Genomic DNA, 24,080 nt, shown 5'->3' on the forward strand with positions numbered 1-24,080 from the left:
TGGGCTTTGGTGGGGAGATAGGGCAGGCCAGTGTGAGTGAGGCCAGGAATGGTGGAGCCAGGGTAAGGGCAGGAGAGGGTGGGGCCAGGTTGGTATGAGCAGAGCCACGGAAGAAATAGGATGCATAGAGGCATGGCATGGTGGATGGGGTGGGGAAGTGGGCATGGTCAAGCTGTCCATGGGGCATAGCATGGGATGCTGTGGGTGGGCACAGGACCAAGGTTGTGGGGCATGGGAGGAATGGGGAAGTGGGCATGGCCAGTCTGGGGCCAGTCTGAGGTTACTGGGGGCATTGGGCATGGATGTGAGCTGACTAGGGCTCTCACTTACCTCTTGAAGCTGCAGTCGCACTTTGTTGAAGGCTCTAAGCCAGTTGGCCTTGGCCCTGGACATGGAGTCCTGACCCTCCTGGCCTTCCTCATCTTCTTGCAGCCTGAAACTGAGGCAAGGTGTATCCTGAGTCTCCACTGACAGTTCTCCCTTCATCCTCTACTGTCTGAGGGATGCCTGTCCCTTTAGAGACACTATGACCCACTGTGTCTCAGTGCTCCTGCTCTCTTTCCACATGCCCATTACATTTATGACACCTTTGGGTCCCCTGGCTCCCTTTTCTATCCTCCTGGCCCCTCTGACCCTTGGTAATCCTATTTGCCCAGAATCCTTCCAATGCATTTGTAACTTTTTCAACCGGGAAAAATGTCTGGCCCCTCAAAACCCCTAATACTCCTTCATGAGCCCCTTGAACCACTCTGACCCCACTGAACCCCCTCTGACCTCCTAGACATATCCTGATCCCTTCAATAAACCCATGGCCCTGTGACAACTTCCTCTCCCCCATTCCTCAGGTCCAGGCTCACTCCATCATGGCACCACTGACCACAGTGACCTTGTGACAGCCCTTTGGCTGCTTCCCATTACCTCTCCTCAGGCTTGGGGGGCTCAGCCTCAGGCGCTCGCTCAAGTGCAGGCACCTCCTTGGTGGCTGGCTCAGGGGCCACCTTGGCCACATCGGGGGCCTCAGTGGGCATTGCTGGGGCCTTGCCCTCCTTCTCAGGGGCTGCTGGTGGGAAACTGACACGCTTGAAGTCCTTGGGCTCAGCCACAGCTGCCTCGTGGTGCTCTGCATAACCACGGATGTCATCAGGCACCTCCTCCTCCTCCTCCAGTTCCTCCTCGTCCTCAGGTAGCTCCTCTTCCTCCTCCAGGAAGTCCTCCAGGTCTTCATCCAGCTCCTCGTCCAGCTCCTCATCCAGCTCGTCCTCGTCCTGGTCCCAGCGCGGCGAGTCCTTGTGGTAGCTTACTGAGCTGTGGCAGGAGTGGTAGGAGTCCCGGTCCCTCTCATCCTCCATCTCGGAGCCCTGCAGGCTCTGCTCGTCTGGGTCGAAGTCCTCGCTCAGCTGAGAGCTTCCCTGGCTCAGCTCTCCTGAGGAGGCATAGTGGCTGCTGCCTGTGGGGCTGCGGGAACAGGTGGGGCTCAGGGGCTGGGCACAGAGCCACTGCCCACCCAGCCCCAGTCACACAGGTCCGTCACACAGGTCCATCACACAGGCATTCACTCAGCATTGCTTGAGCGCCTACTGTGCACCAGACCCTACTGTATGTGCCAGCGAAACACAGCCGTGAACAAAAGAGACAAAAATCCCATTCTCATGGCATTTATGGTCTAGGTGGACAGGCAATAAACCCGATCAATGATAGCAGTGATCACTGATGACCTACTATACGCCACTCCTGTATATGCCTTGTGGGGGCTGCAAATGCTCTACCCATGTTCTGGGGACCCGGAATCAGTGCCATTGCCACAGCTCCTTTAGATACCTAGGGCTTCTGAAACTTGAACATGGTTGCATCTGCTCTCGGTGTCCCCCTACCTCAACCTGGTCCTCCTACAGCCGAGCTCCTCCATTCGCCAGGAACTGGGGCCTTCCTGCCTCCACGTCTTGCCTCGACCTCCTCTCACAGCTGACCCTGCCATGAGTGCCCTCAGCTCCACCTCGCAAGCTTTTGCTGAAATGCATCCACTTCTCTGCACCCTGGGCTCCACCCTAGTCCGGGCTCCACCATCTCCACCAGATGCTGCCCCAACTACCACTCCTGTCCCTGACAGTCCCTGCTTCTCATGGATGCCACAGAGGGGCTTCTTCGAATCATGAACCCTATCACATAGCTCCCCTGTTTCAAACGCTACCAGGCTCACTAGTGCACTTGAAATAAATCCCATGTAATGCCCCACAACCCTGTGTGGCCCAAACTGTCCAACCTCTCGACCCTCATTTCCCTCTGTCTCCGCTTCTCTCCTCCTGCTCTGGCCACATCGGCCTCCTTGCTATTCCTCCGACACCCTAAACTTGTGCCCACCTCCAGCCCTTTGCACTTGCTATGCCCTCTGCCAGGAATACCATGCCTTGCTTGGTTCTCATCCCACCTCTGCCACTATTTGTTTTATCTTGAGTATGTAATTTCATTTCCTTGGAGCTAAAAAAAATAGTCTAGACTAGATGCTCAGTCTTTTAAAAAGTTCCTTTCGAAATACTCCACCTGTAAACTATTCAAGCTTTCTATGGTATATATGAAATGGAGAAAATTTTAAAATAAAAGTAATTCACTCAAATATCTGCAAAAAAATTATACTGATTGATACTAAAGATGGAGTAGAAAGCTTATGAAGATCTTCAAATTATGTTTTACCGAAACTCTGTACAGTGCATGCTGTCCAATAGAACTTTTGGCAAAGATGGGAGTGTTTTCAATCTATCCAAGTGCTCTACAAATATTCAATCTGTTTAATATCATGTTTGTTGTTCTGTTTGGAAACCAGGGCTGGAGTGATCAGGTCAGTGAGGAGGGCGGCAGGAATGAGGTCGAGCCTCCCAGGCTCAAGAACCAGCAAGCATACTGTGCTGGACAGTGGTGTGGCCCACGAGGGAACCCGCCCATTGGGAAGGTCTAGGGACAGCCTACTTTCAAAGGAGTGGTGATGGCAGCTGGACAGAGCAGGGGCAGCTCTGAAGTCACTGTGCCCATGCTTGTGGGTCAGGAACATAGGTCAGAGGCCACCGGAAGGGAGGGGCAGGACCTCCTTGGGACCACAGGCTAGCTCCTTACTGGGATCTTTCCAATGTCACCATGCCTCACACCCCCCACTAACAGTCATCTCTTCCTCTACCCACTCCCTCCTCTGCCCAGTTAGAGAGTACATGGAGACAGTACTTTTAAAGGAAGTGCAAAGAGCCCCCATATTTCAGAGGGACCTTTCAGGGGCCTTCAGACTTTCTTCAGCCAAAGCAGAACCCCTTTTATCAACTTCGTGGAGTTTTCTTGCAAATTTTTGGGTAAAGCAAGGGTTCTATTGCTCACAAAAAAAGCACGAATGCTTCTTTTCTAGACCCACTTACCTACACCCTCAGCTTCCTCTAATCCCCTACTCCTCTCTTCATTCCAGGAGACAGGGCCACACACACACAGACCACCCCCCTCACAGTGACTACCTGAGGGCCCGTGGCTCGGAGAACTCCTCATAACTGTGCATGGAGTCACTGTAGGATTCTCGGGAACCCAGGGGTGGTGGACGGACAGAATACTGGTGGACCGAAGCGTTGGGCTGGGATGTAGTGTAATAGGGTGGTGGGATGCTGTTGCTTGTCTCGCTGCGGTAGTCACTGTCGCGATCATCTACTGCACTGTCAGGGTCATCATCTGGAAAAGAGAGGAGGTGAGGGGAGAGGGTGAGAAGGGGAGGGAGAGATAGAGAGAGAAAGAGAGAGAAAGAACACAATGGGGGCCAAAGCGGTATCTCATACTTCAGGGGTCTTCACTGGCTGCTAACCCAAGAAGAGGAATCTTTATCAGAGTGAATGAAGGATATTGGGTCATGTTAATAGTGGTACAGGTTTTAGAATAAGGGAGGCAAAAACCCTGCTTTGCCTTATGTGGGTCAAACTGGACCTAGAGTCTGGGTCCAGGAAAAGTCCTCGGATGTGAGGAGGACAGTGGCAAATTGGGGGATGTCCTTCAGCTCAAATGTGAGAATGGACTTTGCCAAAGTCCAGGCTCTCTGAAAACAAGATGAGTTTTTCTATCAGTTAGTGGGCTTCCTATAACAGGAGTCATGCAAACACTCAAAAAAGTTGGGAGGGAGATCAGGAGGACAAGGTGGGAAAAAAATGCCCATTAACCGTCAGAGATTTCTTGATATCTGAGAATGGAGGCCGAAGATCTGAACTCATATGCACAGGAACAAAAAACGGGCTCTGAGAAGGTGCCATCTCCCTCACAAAGGATTGGATCCTTAGGTTGGCAAGACCACCACACACTCAGAATTTGTTGCTAAAATGAAACAGAGTGGGGTTGCCAAACTTCAGATGTTTAATAAGAATTAAAGGATGTTTTAGTTTGGTTTGTTTTCCGTTGTAAGAAGGAAACAGTATTGAGGGACGTTAGACTGTGGTAGGATGAGAGAGACTATTTATTTAGAAATCAACACTTGTTTTGAAAACAAATGGCTGGAAAAAAAAATAACCCCTGACCGGGTGGCCTATGGCATCAATTTACTGGTGATTTTAAACACCAAAAAGGTGGCTTGTACTTTTTTGTGCCTTTAAGTATTTTTGCTCATTTTCCAGATGTTTATCTATTTTTCTTGCTTTATTATTTTAACCTTCTAATTCTTTTCCAGCTAATTGTATCTGTTTCTATAAATTCAACAAATAGATCCATTTTATCAATGAGGTAAACTGTTAAAAAATGAATTTTATGCTTTATGTCAAATGCTATTTAATTCATTCCCTAAGTTGTTTTGCCTTTAGTAAAACCTTACATTCATTTTCAGCTAGCAAAGCTGGCCCTACCAAGGTAACTGGTTTCCCGGTTTTTCATCTTACTTGGGCCAGTGTGACCTACAAGCTTTTGATCCTATCCCTGCATACACGACGACCCTGTCATGTGCTGCATGCCGTCAGCACTGCTGTTATTATAGAAAGGCAGAGGCAAATTTCCACGACTTACATTTGTGAGTATCAGGCAGAAGGGAGGGATCTGAAACCTGGACAAGTTCTCTCAAAGCTCTGGACAAATTGTCAATGTCACCAAATTTCCAGCCCCTTCCCTGGGGCTGGTTTTCTATCCAATTATCTGAGTGTTTGGCCAAATTGGCATTCTTTCTACCAAATTGTCCCTGACCAAGACAAGATGTTTCTAACCAAATCTCATGAGGCTGTGGCCATGTTAACCCTATTATTTTTTTTCTGACAAATTCTCTGTTTTTGAGGGGCAAATCGCTTTCCACTGGATCCTTTTTGTTTTTGTCCAGACTGCTTTTTACCAGATAGTTTTCGACCAAATTGTTGCCTCCAGCTGAGTGACATTCAGACACCTGTGTGTCGACAAAAGAGTCTGTTTTTGGTCCGATGATCTTTGTTCTTCACCCAATTATCTGCTTTAGACAAATCGGTTTTAACCAAAAACATCTTTGTTTTTGATGGTATTATTTGTGGCAAGCTGGTTGTTACTGTCTTCTTGTCTGCCTAATGCGTATTCTGGCCAAATTTATTTCTGACTGACTTTTTAACAAATTGTTTTGGATCAAAAGTAGATGTACACAGTTTCCCTGATCTTGGAGGGAGAAGGGAGCTTGTCCACCAGGTGGTGGTGGAGCGAGAAGGACACAGATTCACGCTCAGACTAATGGGCTGGATTTCTCTGGAAGAGGCAATACATGAGGGTAAGGGAGCTCTTCCTTAGGGAGAAAACTCGGCATCCAAATTGGGGGGATGGCTTGTTTTCCTTCCCCCGGGGGAGAATTGGAGGAAGATGTGTATGAGAGGGCTTTGGAGCTGAGGTCTCTGGAGTGATATCTGCCTGGGCGTCCCTGCCCACTGTCCTTTCTGAGGCCCTCCCTCTTCCTTCCCCATTCACCACCCTCTGAGTGACATTGGGGTCCATTTCCAGGTGGAGGAGGAAGATGGGGAGACAAAAAGAGGAAGGAGTCACAGGAGAGGAGATGAGGTTATACATGGGGAGTAGGGGGGACAGGGGATCACAGTGCCCAGCTGGAGACAGGCAGGTCTCCCATCTAAATGCCCATTCTTCCCACCTGAATCCTCCCACTCCAATGGCAGTGCCCATTCCCCACCAGACAGAGCAGGATACCCAAGACAGATGTTAATGGTCAGGGGGCAGGGGGGCACGGAAGGGGTCTTGCCAGTCAGTCCTCTGGCCCCAATGTGCCAGCCACATGCTCCCCGCTTCCCTGCACGGTGGGGCAGGGGCCTCAGAGTTGCCAAGGCACCCACCTCCCCATGGCCTCCCAGAACATCGAGCTGAGTACTTACTCTGCTGCTCACCCCAGCCAAAATAATTCCAGTTGCCTACAAAGAGAAGGGGCAGAGATAATAAAAGGGAGCAGGTGCGGGGCTTAAAGAGGGGGGCTCCCCATCCTCCTCATTCTCCCCATCTCCTTCTCCCACCCAGTACCCTGATCCCCTTCTACCCTGGGTATCTTCCCCAAGCATCACTTTAACCACTGACATTTGTCAATCCTTCACTCACCGCCTTGGGAGGAAGGCAGAATATGTTTTTCGAGGAGGTCACAGGCTCAGCCAGGAAGTAACAAAGAGGAGCATTTGGGGCCAGGGTTTTCCAGCTCTGAAGTCTGGGGTCAGTACTCCCCACTCCTTCCCTCCCCTCTCTCATGCATAGAGAAAGAAATATTGAACTGGAAGTCCTAAAATTTGAAACTAAATTGGGTTTTTATCATTCTGCTCATTGTACATGTGAAGAAACAGGGCTCAGAGAGGTGGGGTGAGCAGCCTAACGTCACACAGCCTCTGAGTGTCAGGGCCAGGGAGAGAACCACATCTCCCTCCATCATCCCCCAAACCTGGCATTTTGAAAAAACACCTTGGACCAGAATCCTGACTCCTCTTACCCTCAGCTGCTTCCTCCATGAAATGGGGGGTGATGAAACATTCCCAAGAGGACTTGGAGGTAAATGCTGGGTAATGGGTCTCCATTCCCAGATCGAACCCACCCTTCATTTTGGTTCAGCTGCCCAAGTGCTCTGTCATCTGCTCCTGCCTCCACCTTGCGTGGCCCTGCCCCCAACGCAATTTTCAGTGACCCCTATTCAAGGGGGAAGGCATTTGTAATTCCTTCTGGGCAGAGACGACTCCCCGCCCCTGAAGGCAGGGAAGTCAAGGGACTTTCTCAGTATCACACCCCAAGTCAGAGCAGAACAAGGTCCCCCAACTGCAGTCCTCTAGCCCCTCTTCCCACTATGCTCCATCATCACCATCCTGGGCATATGGGGGAAGGGTGGACAATGGGTACAGGAGAGACTATGAGAGAGGAGCAAAGGGGGATAAGGAAGCAGATGGAACAGGAGAAAAAGGTTGAAGGGCGGGGTGGGGGACAAGTGTAATACGTGTGGATTCTGCTCTGGAACTCTATGATTTGTCACTTCTTCCCCACTCCAGAGGACTTGGGGAACTTTTGGGAGAGAGACATCTTGGCCCATGGAGACCTGGTCTGGGTACAGCTGAGTGTCCAAGGGTCAAGAGACATAAGCAATCTTGAAAACTCCAGCTTTTAGGGAGGAACAGGATCATCATCATCATTAATAGATGCAGTGCAGTGGAAAGAGTCCCTCAGACCTGGGTTCAAATCCTGGCTCTGCTGCCAGGTGTGTGACCTTGGGCAAGTTGCTTCTCCTCTTGGGCCTCAGTTTATTCATCTAAGAAAATGGGTAAATGAAACAGCTTTGGTCCGTTGTACATGCGCCTGTGTGTTGGCAGGACTGCCTGCCAGTGTCTGTCTGCAGCCTCTGTGGGCTGCTCGGGAGTCTGTGTTAGCCTCGTGAAAGTTTGTTGAATAAATTATAGGTCCTCATTCAGAATTTGATTATGGAATTAAAGAGTCTGCAAAATGTTTTTTTAAGCTTTTAGACGTCCTGGGTCCCCTCGGAGTGAAAGGCTGTCAGATGCCCCATTCCAAGGAGACTGCCCGTGAGGATCGCAGAGGGACACCAGCATGCCTGTGGCCACAAAGCAAAGCAGGACTCAAACCTAAGTCCCAGATCTCTTCTTTCCACCACACTGTGCGTGGATACTGTCCACTCTTAGGACCTGTAACTCTGGAGGGGAGTTGACCTGTTACGCACAACAGCTGTGGATGGGATGGGGGAGGGATGCCAAGAGGAATTGAGAGGTACTTACAACACTGGTTGCTGGGGACAGGGAGAGGCTTGTCTTGTTCATCTTGGAATGAATACTGAGGGGAGGGAAGAAGAGAAGGTTTGTCACAGGGAAGGCAGAAACCAAGGGACCAGGATAGGCCTCTGTTGTGTTCCATCCTGACTCCTCTGTGCCTCCCACATCCTCTCCCTCTGGAGAAGGATACAGATGTTCACAGAGAAACAAAGAGGGAGAGAGATACACACAGAGACAGTGAGAAACAGATACATTTAAAAAAAAAAGATACAGGTGAGGGAGAGAGAAAGAGAGAGGGAAGCAGAGAGAAGAGACGTAGACAGAAAGAACTGAGACAGGAGTCGAGTAAAGATGAGAGATGAGGTTTGGACGAAGATTCCTGACATATGCGCATGGCCCCCTTGCCCTCCGCCTCTCACTAAAGAGTGTTCTCGTCTTTTCTTTTTAATTTATTTTTTATTTATTATTACTTATGCCTACAGCACCTGGTCTTCCCAGGTGGTCTCCCATCCAAGTACTAACCAGGCCCGACCCTGCTTAGCTTCTGAGATCAGACATCAGGCTCGTCCAGGGTGCTATGGCCGTAGATGATGGACTGTGGCTCCACTGGGGAGTGAACCCAGGACCTTCTGCGTGTAAAGCAGATGTGCTAACCACTACACTATAGAACCACATCCCAAGAATGTTCTAGTCTTGCCCATGATTTCTTCCTTGCCCTCATCTTCTAAAGACTGTCTTCTGGGCCACATTGGGTCTTTGCACTGTGGGGATATGGAGCCAAGAAGAAGGGGGTGGCATAGAAGAACAGAGGTACAGGGGTAAAGGCTGGTGGGGGAGGAGAACTTTTAAGAAAGTCCAAAATTGGGCCTGGAGGAACTGAGGGGTGTGGGCAGGGAGTGGGTATGAGAACGGCTTCAGGGCACCTGTATCTCCTTGACAGTATTTGGCAAATGCAGAACTTGAGTCAGTTAAAATTGTTACACTGTTAGTAGACTGCATTTTCCTGGCCGACATCACGGCTTAGAGCCTGGACCACATGGGTTGCTGATTTAGTCAGGTTACAAAAGGTTAGAGACACAAACATAGGAAAAGACAAATGAAGAAAGAAACAAAGACAGAGTGGAGGATATGGGGCGACAAGAGAGACACACACAGGAAGAAAAGAGACCTCCACACACCGGCACTCACCTCATCTTGATCCCGCATGGCATTCAGCTGTTCCAGCTTCTTAGCCCAGTAGCGGGCCTCCTCCTCAGGAATGTCTGGAAGAGGAGCACTGGCTGTGAGCCTGGAAGCCCCTGCCTGCCCCTCAGCCTCCATCCAGTGTGTCCTGCAGGCCTATAGGCCTGGTCTCCAGTGGGTGGGGAGAGAGGAAGGGAGGACATGGTGGTGCCCCAATCCCTCCCCACCCCAGCAATGCCTTGAGAATAAATGGAGGATGGCAGAGATGCACTCTAACATTATGAGGGTAGCGGAGCCATGGGTTCTTGGAAGGATGATATGGGAGAACTGAGTGGCTTCCAGGAAAGCTTGAGAGGCCTCTCTGTGCCTCTGCCTTTGTTTATCTCTGCATGTCTCTCTGTGTCTCTATTTCTCTCTTTTTATCTCTCTGACTCTGTCTCTCTCCTGTCCCTAGTTCACCCCTACAGACGAAGAAGATCTTACCAAGGACCAGCCAGGACAGCTCAGATCTAAGCCCCCTGGTTCAAAAAGCATTTGTTGCCCACTGTTGACCTGTGCACCTGCAGAGCTAGAAAGCGCTTTGTACATGGCAGGTGCACATTTCATCTGACTCGCTGAAAGCCAGGACACTCTCTCCTCTTAGAAGGGGAAAACTTGTCCTCGGAATAAGGGTCATCTGGATTCACCCAGGCCTGGCCATTCTCCTGGGATTGGGCGAGGGTCCTGTGCCCCCACACTCACCTAAGGGCAGCTCGAAGCGGGTGTCAAGGAGGATGCGGTGGAAGGTGGGGTCCTTGGTGCCACAGATTTCACTGTCTGCCATGATGACTTGAGAGTCCAGGGTCAGCCACTCTCCAGGGCCCTCCTGAGTATACGAGGGGATGATAGGGGTCAGGGTGACAGGTGAAGTGGGATGGATCAGATATCTGCTCCAAATCAGCCAGCAGGCCCCCTACTCTCATAAGATGTCTCCCTCATTCCATCTCACCCCTACCCCAAGAGCAAGGACCACATTCCCACTTTACAGATGAGAGAACTGAGACTCAGAGGGAAGGTCCCAGTCCAGAGCAACATGGTGGGTCCAGGAAACCCAGAGACAAGGACCCAGAGAGAGGGCCCTGGGGGGTCAGCAGAGGCAGTCCTAGCATTACAGAGCCACTTCTCATCCCTGAGAGGGGCTATGCAGCCCTGGTGTCATATGAAAGCCCTGATGCTCCCACCATCCAGTAAGGACCTCCAAGTGAATGAAGGACCCCTAGGCCCTCTGCATTCAGAGTGGGCTCCCACTTCAGCAAGTGGAGTCTACTCTGAACCTCATTTTCTCTATCTCTCAAATGAGAGTGATCTGTGGAATTTGCTTTCTGCAACTCTAGGGAGAGGCTGGCAAGGGTAAAGGATCCCCTGCGTGGGTCATTGCTTCCCCAGGTGACCAGGCCTTCCTAGTACTTGGGCGGCGGGGGCGGGGGCGGTGTCACTGAGGAAATTTTGGGTCATCCTCAAAGCTTCCTTTTGGACTCACTTGCCTGGATTATTGCACCATTTCCTCCCTCACCATTCATTAGAAAATAAACCTTTCCTGGTGTCTCCTCCTTGCCTACCCCATGCGGGGCAATTTCAGGATCTCCAAGAGGCCCCTGAGAAGCTCACAGTCATGAGGCAGAGCCTGACACAGACACCCCTTGCCTTGCAAGGTCAGGGTAAGACCAGAGGAAGGAGGGGTGGGGGCCGAAGGATCCAGAGAGAAAATAGGGAGGGCTTCCTGGAGGAAAAGACATGGGAGCTGAGTTTAGAGGGTGATGGAAGGGACACTTGAAGCCCAGAGAATAGTGTATGTGAAGGCTCAGAGGCCTTCTTTGGACCATATAAGGGGTGGAGGTTGGGATGTGGAGGGAGATGAGGCTGGCAATATAGCAGGTGCCATCAAGAAGGCCTCGCAAGGGAGATAGGGAGGGAAGGATGGAAAGGGTCATAGGGTAGTAAGTTGCTGCTGGGCTCAGCATGAGGGGAAGGAGTGGAGGGGGAAATGCTTAAAGCCAGGAGGCCAATGTGATTGTCCAGTACTTTCAGGGCTAGTATAGCTTTCCTCCTATACAAAGTGCTAATTGCCCACAATATCCCTTCCCTTCTTCCATAGGAATACATCTTTAGCTGGGCCGTGCAACTTAAGACTACGTTTCAAAGACTCCCTTGCAGCTAGGTGGACTAAGTTCTGGCCAATGGGATGTGAGTGGAGTGCCGTGAGCAACTTCCCGGTTTGGCTCTTAACAAAGAGGGTAACTCCCTCCCTTGCCACCTTCCTTCCCTCATTGGGAATGTAAATGTAATGGTGATCCTCCAGCATCCACACTGAGTCGCAAGGTAGAAGCACATGGAAAGAAAGGCAGAGCATCAAGATATAAAGAGTTTAGACCCTGGTGACTTTGGAACTCCCACTGCAGCCCTAGACACCTACACGAACATTGTCAGCAGATGGAGGAAATGTCCATCTTGTTTAGGCCCCTGGCCTCTGGACCCCTCCCAGGCATTCCTCCCCACTCCTCATCCCACCACTCACTTCATTGGACTGGCGGATGGTCCGCAGGGGGATCCACACGGTGCCCACCATTGTGTCCCAGATGAGACCCTTGTTCCACACTTCCACTGTCAGCCCCAAATCCAGGCGGTTAATCTCACTGTGGAGAAAGGGGAGGGGGCAGGAAGGGTCAAGAGTGAGGGAATGGAGACTCAAAAAAGTTAGTTTACTCACACAGCCAACTGGTATTCACACCAAGGCCTGGGTGAGTCCTAGCCAGGAAGGTAATACAGTAGTTCTTGTTTTACAGAGGGGAAACTGAAGCCAGAGGGCTAAGTTACATGCTTAGGGTCTCACAGCAGAACCAGAGTTCCAAGGTGGGATGGAAGGGTGGGACAGATATCACATACCTCCTGTACCAACTTGCCCACCCCCTCCTTAAGCCCTCAGACCCTGAGAACTCTAGCAAAGCAAGGAAGATGCCCAAACACCCTCTGTGGCTCCCTGTTACCCCAGGATAAGGGCATTCTGGATGCCTCCATCCTTCCCGGTGTCATCTCTATCAAATCACATAAGGATGCCTTTGAGTATATAAATGATCCTACCCCCAGTGAATGTCCAATTGACTGAATTTACCAATTTGCCAAAGATTTATCTTAAGGAATGTTCTCCTCGAATATATCTGTTGACTGTAACCTGGTCGTTCAGCAATTGGCTTTGGGGGAGTTGGAGACTCCCCCTTACATCTTTCCTAGAATTGTAGGGCCAGCTCCTCACTCCCTTCCCCCGACGCTCCTCTGCTCCAGGATCCCAACTGTGTTCTCTCATGGCCTCCACCACCGACAGTCCCCAGCCAGGCTCTGCATGGAAGTGCAAATGGGTCCAAATCCCAGCTCTGCCAGATATAGGCTGCCTGACACTGAGCAGGTGGCTTTGCCTCTCTGATCCTCTGTTTCCTCATCTGTAAAATGAGGATTATAGTAGCAAATCGATTTACTCAAAGCCTTAGAAGAGAGCATGACACATATTCCCATCCTCAGAGCAGGTGGGATGTAACATGAGGTCCTGAGTGTGGCTCTAGGTCAAGGTGAGGGTCCAGGTCATGAACTTATTCAATGATTAGGCAAATATTTGTTGAGCACTTAAGGTGTGCCAGGCCCCATACTTGGCATGGAAGTCAGAACAGGGACAGAGACCGACCAGGCCCTACCTTCCTAGAGCTCACAGTCCAGGGGCAGGGGCCAGAAATGTGTCCAAAATTCACACAAATGACTAAAATAACAATTGGTAGCAAGAACAGAAATTACTCTTTAATTACAACTTGAGGATGGTAGTCAGGGAGGGCTTCCCTAAGGAAGTGACACAGGAAGGATAAGAAGGAGGCAGCTGGCAGGGGCAGGGAAGGGGAGAGAAGAGCGAGTGCAAAAGTTCCGGGGCAGGAACAAGCTAGCCATGTTGGAGGAACCTCTCAGAGGTGTCTGGGGCTGGGCAGGTAAGCTGGGAGAGATGGAGGGAGACACTGGCAGGAGGTCGCAGGGGCTAAACTTCCTTGGGGGCTGTGGGGCAGAGTATAGGTTTTGTTCTGAGGTTGACACCAGGAACAAGTTCGAAGAGTGACAGGATGTGATTTGCAGTTTTAAAAATATACCTCTGGCTGCCTGGAGAACAGATTGCAGGAGGCGGATTGCAGCAGGAGGCCAGGGCGGAGGCTGGCGGCAGCAGGGACTTGGCCGGTGGCCCCAGAGATAAAGGGAAGAGACGATTCGGGAAGTGCTTTGGAGGCAAAGCTGATGGACATGGGTCCAAGGGAGGAGGGAGGGGAGTCCCAGAGGACACACAGGTGTCTGGCTCTACCCAGTGGAACCAGTGAGGTGCCAGCATGAAGCTGTGCAGGTCCAGTCAGACTTACAACATGAAATCCTGCTCCCAGCTGGGCTGGCTCCCCCGCACAGCGATGGTCGTGCTCTTGACATTCTGCACCTTCAGAGTCACGTATGTGTTGAATTTCTCTGTGGTGGTGAGAGTAAGCGTCAGCACAGGGACTCAGGTACTCCCCACGCCACTTCCCAAGCTCTAGACTACCTGCTATGATCCCCCAGGAGGTGTGTGTGGTTAGAGCCACCTCCAGGTCCAACATACTGTACTGCTTCTGTGCGTTCCCCCTACCCCCAGTACAGTCCCCAGCATCCCTCCCACCCCCAGGTGAGCCCCCAGCATCCCAACTACCCTCAGGCCAGCTCCCAGGGTTCCCTAAACCCCCAGTTCCTTAGAACACAAGGGAGGGGCCTTGGTGCAGGGAGCCATGGAATTTTGGGATGCCTAAACCTGCTGCTAAAAAATAACTATGTCTCCTAAAAAAAATCTACGTACAACAGTCTTGGTTTTTAGCTGGGAAGACTGAGGCCCCAGACAGGGGAACAAAAGTGACTATAAAAACTCTCTGAGCCTCACTTTCTCCACCTGGAGCCTGATCTAAGAGTCTCCACCCTATCTCTTAGGATCCTGAGAAGGGCCATTGGCTCGGGGTGAGCCCCACTCCCCACTGAGGTCTTCAGGAGATGGCTGGGGAGACTGCTTGGACCCCAGGCCAAGTCAGACAGTCTCCGTGATGCTCAGCAGACACAGAACCCAAATCCCCCACCACTAGCTCAGAACCCTTCTCTGATCTCTCCTAGAAATGGACAGACAATACAGGACAGGACAGGTATAGAGGCCACTTACCTTGGGCACCATCAAACTTGGCTTTTTTGACTGTGGAGAGAGACAGAGATAGGGAAGGGAGATGGGGAGAGAGGAAGGGAGGAGAGAGACAGAGACACAGAGAGACACACCAAAATAGAGACACGACAAGAGAGACAGGGAGAAGATAGACACAGAAAGAAACAGAGAAGACAGAGGCGAGGACAGAGAGCAAAAGAGACAGAGGAAGAGACCAAGCCGGGGAAAAAAAGCCAACAAGATAAAGACAGAGGTGAAGTCAGAGACAGACAAAGAGACAAACAGAGGAGGAACAATAAGAAGAGGAGGGAGGCAGGGATGAGAGGGAGAGAAAGAAGCCATCAGACAGATGAGCAGAGCTAGACCTAGGGGTTGAAGAAATCTGGACCCTGGGAGCAGTCCCTGCCCCTCCTCCATCCCTATCGAACTCACCTGAAGCTTCTCCCCTCCAGCTATGCCTTTACCCTCAATTAAATAAGATTCAAAAGAAGGAGCTGGGTAGGTGGTAGGAGAGGCCTCCCACAAGAAGCCCTCTGGGATTGCTGCAGAGAAAGGAGGACAGTTGGGAAGGAGAGGGGTTGGGGCGGGGAGAGACAATCTCCAATGACCCCATTCTCCTGTTTGGTATTCAATATTCAATATTCAAAGATGACTGGGGGTGGCGGAACAAAACATTCCAGACAGAGACATCCCAGTCCCGGCCAGAGATTGTTAGAGCTTGTCCTGTCCCACTCGTCTGTGAAAGGTGCCACTTTAAATATATGTGAGGGTCCCATGTGGTCCAGTCTCTTCAGATTTCACATAACCCACAGTCCCAAGTGATTCAAAGCAATTTAGTTCTTCGCTGGCTTTTCTCACAGGATATTAAACTTTCACTTTTAACATCTCTTGTGTCCTGCAGCTGCCCTCAAGGTCTTTTTCCACCATTCACTCTCCGCCCCACCTAAAACCTGTTCCCAAACTGAATCCTCTCCTTGCCACATTTTTCCATTTTCCCTTTCAAATGAATATTTTTAAGTAAGCGATACATGCACATTTTACAAGATCCAAACTAACCAAAAAATTATACGAGAATAAGGCTCTTTACCCAGTCCTCACTCTCTCTCCCAAGTGCAATCAACATTACCAGGTAATCCAGTGTCAGCAGTCATGGGCATATGTATATTATTTTATTTCCTACACAAATGGTAGTATTCTACATCCTCTGTAGAACATTTGCGTTTTTCTGTATGTCTTAAAGAGTATGTGCAAGTAAGTTGGAGGGTAAATTCCTAGTAACAGAACTGTGGTTTTTCTCTTTTGAAAGTCAAATTTGGCCTTTTTCTAGGCAAACGCCATGGCCTCCCATCTTTGTATCTCTGTTCCATCACTTGAATTTTTATCTTGCAAAAGCAGATGAATGGAGCCAGTAAATAGAGAATTCATATGAAGAGTGGGCAGAAGTGGAGTGGTTCTAAACGCTGGTCAATAAATACTGTTCATTCCTGGTGGGTGTGGGGGCAGAATTGAGACCCGGAAACACTGAGTGAGCTCCCCAGAGCTGCCGAGCCAGAGAAGGAATGAATGCCTTCCTATGCCTCCAAAAGACCCAGGCTTTAAATGCAAATGGTTGGGCATCATATACACCCCACCACCTGGGTTTGGGTTTGAGAGGTCGAGTGAGGATGGAGCCCTTGGCTGGGCATTGGGAGAGGGGAGCATGACAGCATGGAGTCAGATGGAGTCAGGTTCAGTTTACCATACTCTGTGACCCTGGGCAAGTGAACTCCCTTTTCTGGGCTTCCATCTCTGTCTCATTCCATCACAGTCTCTCCTTGGTTTTCTAGATCTGGCTTTGTTTCTGTGTGTGTGCGTGTGTGTGTGTGTGTGCGCGTGTGTGTGTGCGTGTGTGCGCGCGTGTGTGTGCGTACACACACGCACACTCTATCTCTCTCTGTATCCCTCTGTATTTTCTGTCTCTGTCTCTCTGTCTCTTTACCCCACACTGAAAATCAGTTGCCATGTCCTGTCTTCCTCACCTTGCCACTGGAGGCACATGACTGCTCTTACAAAGGCCTCTCTTGGATGCTCGCTCAGCCCCTATCCCACTGGCCCTCTCTTACACCCTCAGCCACACCCAGCCCACAAGGAGCTCCCTCACCCAGACCCTTACCCCTGGGGCTGAGAGAAGCTCAAGGGCACTTAGGACTGTGTGCACCAGGAGCCCCAGGCTTCCCTCCTTGAGGGAGCTTCAACTTGCAAACCTGATGACTCTGTGAAGCGAAGGGGTGCAGGAGCAGGTCAGGAAGGGAAAATGGTGGGAGAGACACAGTGGCTGAGAAAGGCGCACACACAGAGGGACCAACATGGGGGAGAGTAAGGAAAAGGAAGGAGGTAGAAGGGGTGGAGATAACAAGTCATGAGAATCAGAGACAGAAAGAGACTCATAGATCCCCACTAGGGAGGGCAGGCAGGATAGAAGAGAGGCAGAGCTGGAGGAAGGAAACAAGGAGATAGGTGCCAGGCCTTAGGGGGATCAAGGGTTAACTGGAGTCTAGTTAACCCTTGGCCTTGGCCCCACCCTGCAGCTGCCACTATATTCCCTTTTTACAGATCAGGGACAAGACTCAAAGGGGAAGCCAGTTGTCCAAAGTCTGCCCTCCATCCTCTGCTGGCAGGGGTTGGGGGCAGGGGTGTCTTTCCCTGTCTTCCTCTTTCTATTCTGTTTTTCTCTGCCTCTGTCATTACCTTTCTGTCTCCTTCATTCCCTTCTCCCTCTGTCTCTGTCTCTCTTGTTCCCATCCCCTTCCTTTATCCACTTTCTGGCTCCCTAAGCCTCGGAGGGCCAGAGGGTAATGGGCTCAGTTGGGATCCACTAGCAGTGAGAGACCACTAGAGGGGTCTATCTCTGACAGCGAAGGCCAGGCTCAGGCCCCTAGGCCCCTTCAGGGGGTTCAGGACGAAAAGATCAATATATGTTCCTCATGGACTCAGAAGGAAGAGGGGAAACTCAGCATAAGGGAGGGGGCTCAGAGAGGAATATATGATCAGGAAAGGGGGCTCAGTAGGGAGGAGGGCTCAAGGGGAAGGGAGCTTAAAGTAGGATATGGGGTAGGGGGAGGAGCCAACTAAATGAAGTGGGCTCCGATTGCTGGAGGAGGCTGGTAGTGGGGGAGGGGAACCCTAGAAGGGAGAGGAACTCGGAGGGGTGGGTGGTATCAGGAAAGCAGCTCAGGGTAGAAGAGGGCTTGGAGGAAGGAGGGGCCTCAGGGAAGGGCCCATGCGGCTAAGAGAAAGATCCAAGTCTCTCTCCCTCTCTCTCCCTTCCACCCCTCCTCCTTTCCTCTCAGTAAACGTCCCCGAGTCATTGTCGCCTTCACCACCATCGTCATCATATCTCCACCCGACACCTTCCCCCGCCCGCGCTAGGGTATCGGGGTCACCAGGGTGGAAGCGCCACCCCTCTCCGCGAGTTCCTGGTCACACGCATGAGGCTATTTATAACGCGTAGACGCAGAGGGCGTGGGCGACGCGACAGCTGGGAGTGGCGGGTGGGGGGGTGGTACCCACTGCTGGCACCTCTGACCTGCTGGCTGGCGAGAGATACCGCATCAGGCCTGGTCAGTGGTCTACGCGGCCTCCACGGTCCCTGGGGACCCCATCAGCGCTGACTGATTAATGTGGTTGCACAGGCAGACGCTGGTAAGAACAGAATCGGTGAAGGTGGGTGCAGGGTTTCAGGACTACCATAGGCGCTGCCGGTCCTTGGGCCTATTTTGTCATCTGGGAAATGGGGCGAGGTAGGGCTAGCTGGTCTCCCTTCCTTCTCCTTCCCTTTGTTCTCTTGTCTTCTCTTCTCCCTCCCTCTCTTTCTTCTTTATCATTATTAGGATCAGCATTATTATACTATTATTACTATTATTATTATAATTAATAGTCTCATTACTATTTTTAGCATTTGGTTGGATTCTAAGTGTGCCCCCAGCCTGAACGCCCCTGGATTCTAATTGAGGTGGACTCCGGTCTTGGGGTACCTAGTCCATGACCTGCCAAGCCTGGGGGATGGGGGTGGGGGTGGGGAGTAGAGGATTCCAGCCCTTCAAGAGAAGCCTCTGAATGACGCCCCCCTACAGGATATGCTTACCGGGTATCAGAAGACACTACAAGGAAGGGTGGAGAAGCCTGGAGAATTCAGAAATAGATTCAGGGATGTTTGGTAGTTTCATATGTGATGCTGATGGCGGACATGCGCTTTGTGATAAGGACACTGGCTCCATGGGCTTCGCATCAGGGAGAGAAGACTCCACCCTCCAAAGACAGAAATAAGCCAGAGCCTCTGGTATAAAACACACCAAGAACGTTGATAGGGATTTCTATCTGTGTTGTTTATCAGGTACCACTTAGAACTAGGCCTGGCATATAGCAGATGCTCATTAAATAGTGTCAAATGAAGGGATGATGTCATTTCTTTCCCCAGTAGCCCTGCCCTGAGACCCGGCCCCGCTGCAGCAGGAGCTGTCCACTACGGGGAACTCGCCGTGCCATCCCCATGTTGTCCACAGCACTGAACCCACTGTACTCTGAGCTGTCCGCGGTGCTGAACTCGCCATCCAGGCCCTAATATGCTTGGCAGTGGGGTGTGACTGCATGTGTGAGCCATACCTCCAATGAACTTGGCACCTTGTTTGCCACTTGTATACTGCTGAGCCCTCCTAAGCCTGAGAACACAGTGAGCTCTCATGAAATGTCCTACACCCACAGACCTCCTTCAAGAAAGCTTTAGGCCCCATTAATAAAAACACAAGCATTGATTTTCCTGTGTTTGGCTCACACTTATTGAACCTTCCACAGAATAAGCATTGTGTCAATGGCTCTGTGTGCTTCATCTCATTGGAAAGTTCCAGAAAACTTGGGGTGTGGGTGCTATTCTACAGATCGGCACACCGAGAAATAAAGAGGGTATGGGACTTGCCAAAAAGTAATAGATTTAAATATTCAAACCCAAACCTGCTGGACTCAAGGTGTCCTGGTTGGCACCTCACAGAGGAAGGCCCATTGAATGTGGAAGGAAAGTGAAGTCCAGGTTATGGAAGCAGCTAAGATTGCAATCCCGAAGACAAATCAAAGCCAACCTTGAAGGGCATCCTATGAGGATGGTGACAGCAAAGACCTAGATGCACACTACTCCTGGCTGGGTGGTATCAGAAACGGGGCAGCCAGGAGCAGAGGGATTTGTGAAGGCTTTTTGTGAGAGGGGCAGAAGAACAGCCATAATGAATGAAGAGGTCATGACATGTTTGCTTATTGAGTGGATGAAGAAAGAAGGCAATCCCAGGACAGATTCTCACTCCATGGAAGGGACTTGGATGTCTCCCAGGTCCTGGGGACTGACAGGAGGATCAACCATCACCCCCTCCTCCCAGCAGGCTGTTACACCTCTGACTCTGTGGAGCCAGACAGTTGTTGAACCTTCCTGTGCCTCAGCTTTCCTCATCTGTAAAATGGGTTGTTGTAAGGATTAAAGAGGGCAAGGAGCATGGAAGTCCTCAACACTGTTTGTAGAATGCCGGATAAATGGTGCTCCTTGTTGATATTATTATCAGTTGTGAGGAAAACTCACCCTCACACACATTTGCTAATTTGTACACAAAATTCATTCATCAAATATTTATGAAGCCTTTAAAACATTGAGCAGCCTGGTAAAATGCCATGGGGCACATAAAAAAGTCTGGCACTGAATCCCCACAACCACAATTTTGCACGTGTTGCTCCTGCCACCTAGAGCACTGTCTCCCTTCTTCTTAGCCCCCACCCCATCTTCTAAGACCTAGGCAAATGGTGGTAGGGAGATCAGGGCAGGCTTCCCAGAGGAAGAACCCTGGATGCCCTCCTTCTAGGTCCCTCAGCCCTTCTCTGTCCCTCCCACTCTGACCCCATCAGCATGAGACCAGAAGTAGGGCTAGGTCCCCAGAGCCAGGAACAGTGTCTGGCATATAGTAGGTTCTCAGTTAATGCTTGCTAAGTAAATCTATGAATGCATGCATGAAAGAACCAGGTGGCACTTGGTATTCACAGCCTTAGGACTCTGCTAAGAACTAGCAAGTGGATTGGGGTAAGGGGTGGTAATGGGAGGGCAGAGGCAAAGCCTGTACAAGGCAGTCTCCCATGTATTGGAGGGAGGTAAGCTTGCATTTATATGTGTTTGTGTGTGTATTTGCTTGCGTTACCAGGACAGGCAGGTGTGTATACATGAGTGTGTATACATGCATGTATAGAGGGACATGTGCTCATGTGCGGTATCTGAATGCAGGTGAGGGTCTGCACATATGTGTTGGGGAGTGGGGTGTGACTGCATGTGGGACATGCTGGTATGTATGAGCTTAGGTACATGCGAGCTTGTGGATGATGTGTTAGGTAGAAAAACATGGCGTATGTGTGATGCAGTTCTGCAGCATATATGTTTACTTGCATGCATGTATGCACTCGTGTGAAGCTATATACATAATCATGTGCCTGTATGCATCATCATTCACCCGTTCAAAGGGAGTTTTGAATGTTCAGGCAAGTGTCGTCAATACGTGTACACACATACCTTGGCATGTGCATATGTGCATACATGTGTGTTTCTTAGAGATTTGGGGCCCTAGCAGGTATATATGGGTATACGTCTACGTGTTAGGGATGAGCAGATCTTTTAGAGACATAGATATTGTGAACATGCATCGAGTACATGTAGACGCATCCTTGTGTGTGCATGTGGAGACACACATATCTGTATTGCAGGCACCATGTCTGTGGTGGCAAACTGTGCCTTATATACGTGTGCGTGTGTGTCCATGTTGGTGCAGTCACATGGTCTTCATTGAGCCTTGGTGGATCTTGACCATTTCTGTCCTCATGGGGCAAGTCTGGGTTTGAGGTGTCAGCCCATGTGTGTGCAGGTATGGGCATCTGTGAGTGGGACCCTGGATAGACAGCCAGATATTTCCTCAATGCCAAGGATAAGCTCAGACCCATGGGAAGCCCTCTCAGCCTGGCTCCACTGCTGTCCTGCCTCCTCTCCCTTCTCATTCTCTCCCCTCCCCACTCTTGGTTTTACCCAGTCACCTCACCCCTCCCAGTGCTTCACCCCTTCAACCTCTCCCAACATCTTACTGCTTCCCTTATACCTCAGGGCTTTACCCCCGTCTCATCCCCAGATTTGTCCCTTTCAGCGACACCCCCCCCCACTCCCGTCTACTCCGCTAATGACTCCATCCCTGTAGGTTCCACAGAATCATCCAACACAGTTCTTTCCCCAGGCCTCCATTTCAGGAAGCTTCACCCTTCATACTGCCCCCTTTCACACCACCCCTGCATCCCAGCCTCCTGTTTGCGTCAGAGTTAAGGGTGAGATTCTCCACCCTCCCCCCTTTCCCCAACTAGGCAAACCTTCCAGAGGAACGGAACTCAGATGTGAGGCAGGGTGGAGTGGGGTGAGAGGAGCAGAGAATCAGCCAAGAACATCCACATTTACTCCCTCCTCCAGTGCCAGTCACCACCCCCAAACTCCTCACCCTACCCAACCTTCCCCCAGGTGCCAGACAACTTAGAGGAAAGGAGAGGCCAGTAGGAGACTTGGACCATCACCTCCCCTTTCCCTTAGGCCAAGTCCGTGGCAGTTGCATGGGGGTTCCCTCCACCTCCCCAGTCCCCTAACTCCATAGGCTAGGGCTGGATGAATAGATTTTTGATCTATGGGCCCTTCTGCCACCACCAGCCCCGCCCGTCGGGAACGAGCTCGGAGAAAGGAGGCTCCTGTCTCTTTAAGAACACCAGCATCCACGCTGGGCCAGCCCCGCCCGATCTGCACAAGGGAAGCGCAGCGGCGGGGAGCAGGCAGGGCTGGGTTTGTGAATGGAGCGGCAGAGGGGGGAGGGAAAGCAGGGGGAGGGGCGGCGGGGGCGGTTCCCGGCTCCCCGGCTTGCCCATCGGGTTCCTGGCGGAGGTCGGGATTCAGCTCTTCCTCACACACGCACGTACACACACACACACACACACACACACACACGCACACTCCCCGCTGCCTAAGGTCTCTTGAAGCCTGACATCTCAGACTTGGCTGACACACCTCTCCCCCAATCCCGGCCTCTTGAAGGGAGTTGGGGTGAGGGAACGGACCCCAGTCCTTAAAACACAAGGTTGAGACCTCTATAAGCCTGGAGCCCCTGTTCACCACCATCCCTGACGCCCAAGGTCTCCCAGAGCCCGAGTTCTCAGCAGGAGTGTCCGGGATGCCTGGGTCCTAGCGGGCTGGCTTCACTCAGAGGTTGGGGGCGGCCATGCCCCTCCCGCATTTCTCTCTCTCCCTCACCCCAGTGCAGAGCGTAGGCCTGGGCGTGGGCCTCTGTACAGATGGCGTTCTGGCCCCAAAATAGCTCCACCCCATCTCTCCCTCCTCCCCTTTCTCGCAAAGTGGGTGAAGTGAGGATGGGCCAGGAGGGGTGGCCAGGAGCACCGCACCTACAAGGGGTCGGCTCCTTTCGGAGAAAGCTGGATATGCGTTCCAGAGTGTTGGAAGGGGCAGGGAGGGGGGAGGCCCTCGAGCTATTCCCCCAACCCCCCACTCAGGAAGCCAAAGAGTTAACCGTAAAAGCTCTCCCAGACCCCCAACCACAGACCTCTCAGGACAAGGGGAGAGGTCTCCCAGTTTCTTCCCAGTCCTCTCCACACCCAGGGCTGGGGGATTCCTAGAGCTCGCGGTTGTAATGAAGGCCGAGCCCCCTCACCCAAATTTTACATGCCGAGGGCTTGGAGGCCCCTCCCCCTGCACTCCTCTTCGAATTCCGAGCCCAGTCTGCATCCATGAGGACCAGGACCCACAACATAGGGCTCCTTTCAAGTACTCAGGATTTATTCGAACTACCCAGCCCAGCCCCTTCCACACGGGCCTCCTGATAACCTGGTATACATATATGTCCCAGTCTAGACCGTTTCTAGATAGAGCCCCAGATCCCTACTGGCGTCCACAGGGGTCTCAGCGTTCAGCCATGACCACGCGACCCTCGGCAGCGGCCACCAGGAACCCTTGAGAGCTCAGCTGTGTCTACATAGATCAGACACCCTCACTCTTCTACAAAGGCTACCCCTTCAAAAGTCCAGCCGCGTGTACTCAGCTCACCACCCTACCCGCCCCAGCGCCCAGTCGCATCCACACGGGCCCCGAAACCAGTCCCGGTCCACACTGGTTCCCGCCCCGCAGCCTCGCCTCTTACCTCCAACGCAAAGTAGAGACATGTCTCTGGGGTCGCCGGCGGGCCGGCTCTGTCAGGTCTGGCTCAGCGGCCACTGGGCTGGGGCATGGCCGGGGCTGCCGCCCGCGCTCGGCTCACGCCGGGGCCGGGCCTCCGCCGCCGGCCATCTTGGTTCAGCACTGGGGCCTCGGACAGCTCCTGACGTGGCGCTGACGTGTGGCAGGCGGGTGGAGCCCCAGGACGCCTGATGGG

General features: G+C 51.7%; 1 protein-coding gene and 1 pseudogene across 1 annotated transcript in view; both read right to left on the reverse strand.

Annotated features, from left to right (window-relative positions):
• UNC13A (unc-13 homolog A) overlaps positions 1–23,871 on the reverse strand; it is a 60,489-nt gene extending 36,618 nt beyond the window's left edge. Inside the window, 11 exon segments of the mRNA XM_006904285.2 lie at positions 331–439; positions 919–1,455; positions 3,489–3,696; positions 6,330–6,365; positions 8,211–8,265; positions 9,393–9,466; positions 10,128–10,251; positions 11,941–12,058; positions 13,808–13,907; positions 14,620–14,649; positions 23,850–23,871. Of these exon segments, the coding sequence (XP_006904347.1) occupies positions 331–439; positions 919–1,455; positions 3,489–3,696; positions 6,330–6,365; positions 8,211–8,265; positions 9,393–9,466; positions 10,128–10,251; positions 11,941–12,058; positions 13,808–13,907; positions 14,620–14,649; positions 23,850–23,871 (1,413 nt within the window).
• On the reverse strand, positions 8,678–8,793 carry LOC112477147 (annotated as a pseudogene).
• Positions 23,872–24,080: the final 209 nt, after the last annotated feature.

Source organism: Pteropus alecto, unplaced genomic scaffold (genome assembly GCF_000325575.1).
Source record: "Pteropus alecto unplaced genomic scaffold, ASM32557v1 scaffold160, whole genome shotgun sequence".
In the NCBI taxonomy this organism is placed as follows: Eukaryota; Metazoa; Chordata; class Mammalia; order Chiroptera; family Pteropodidae; genus Pteropus; species Pteropus alecto.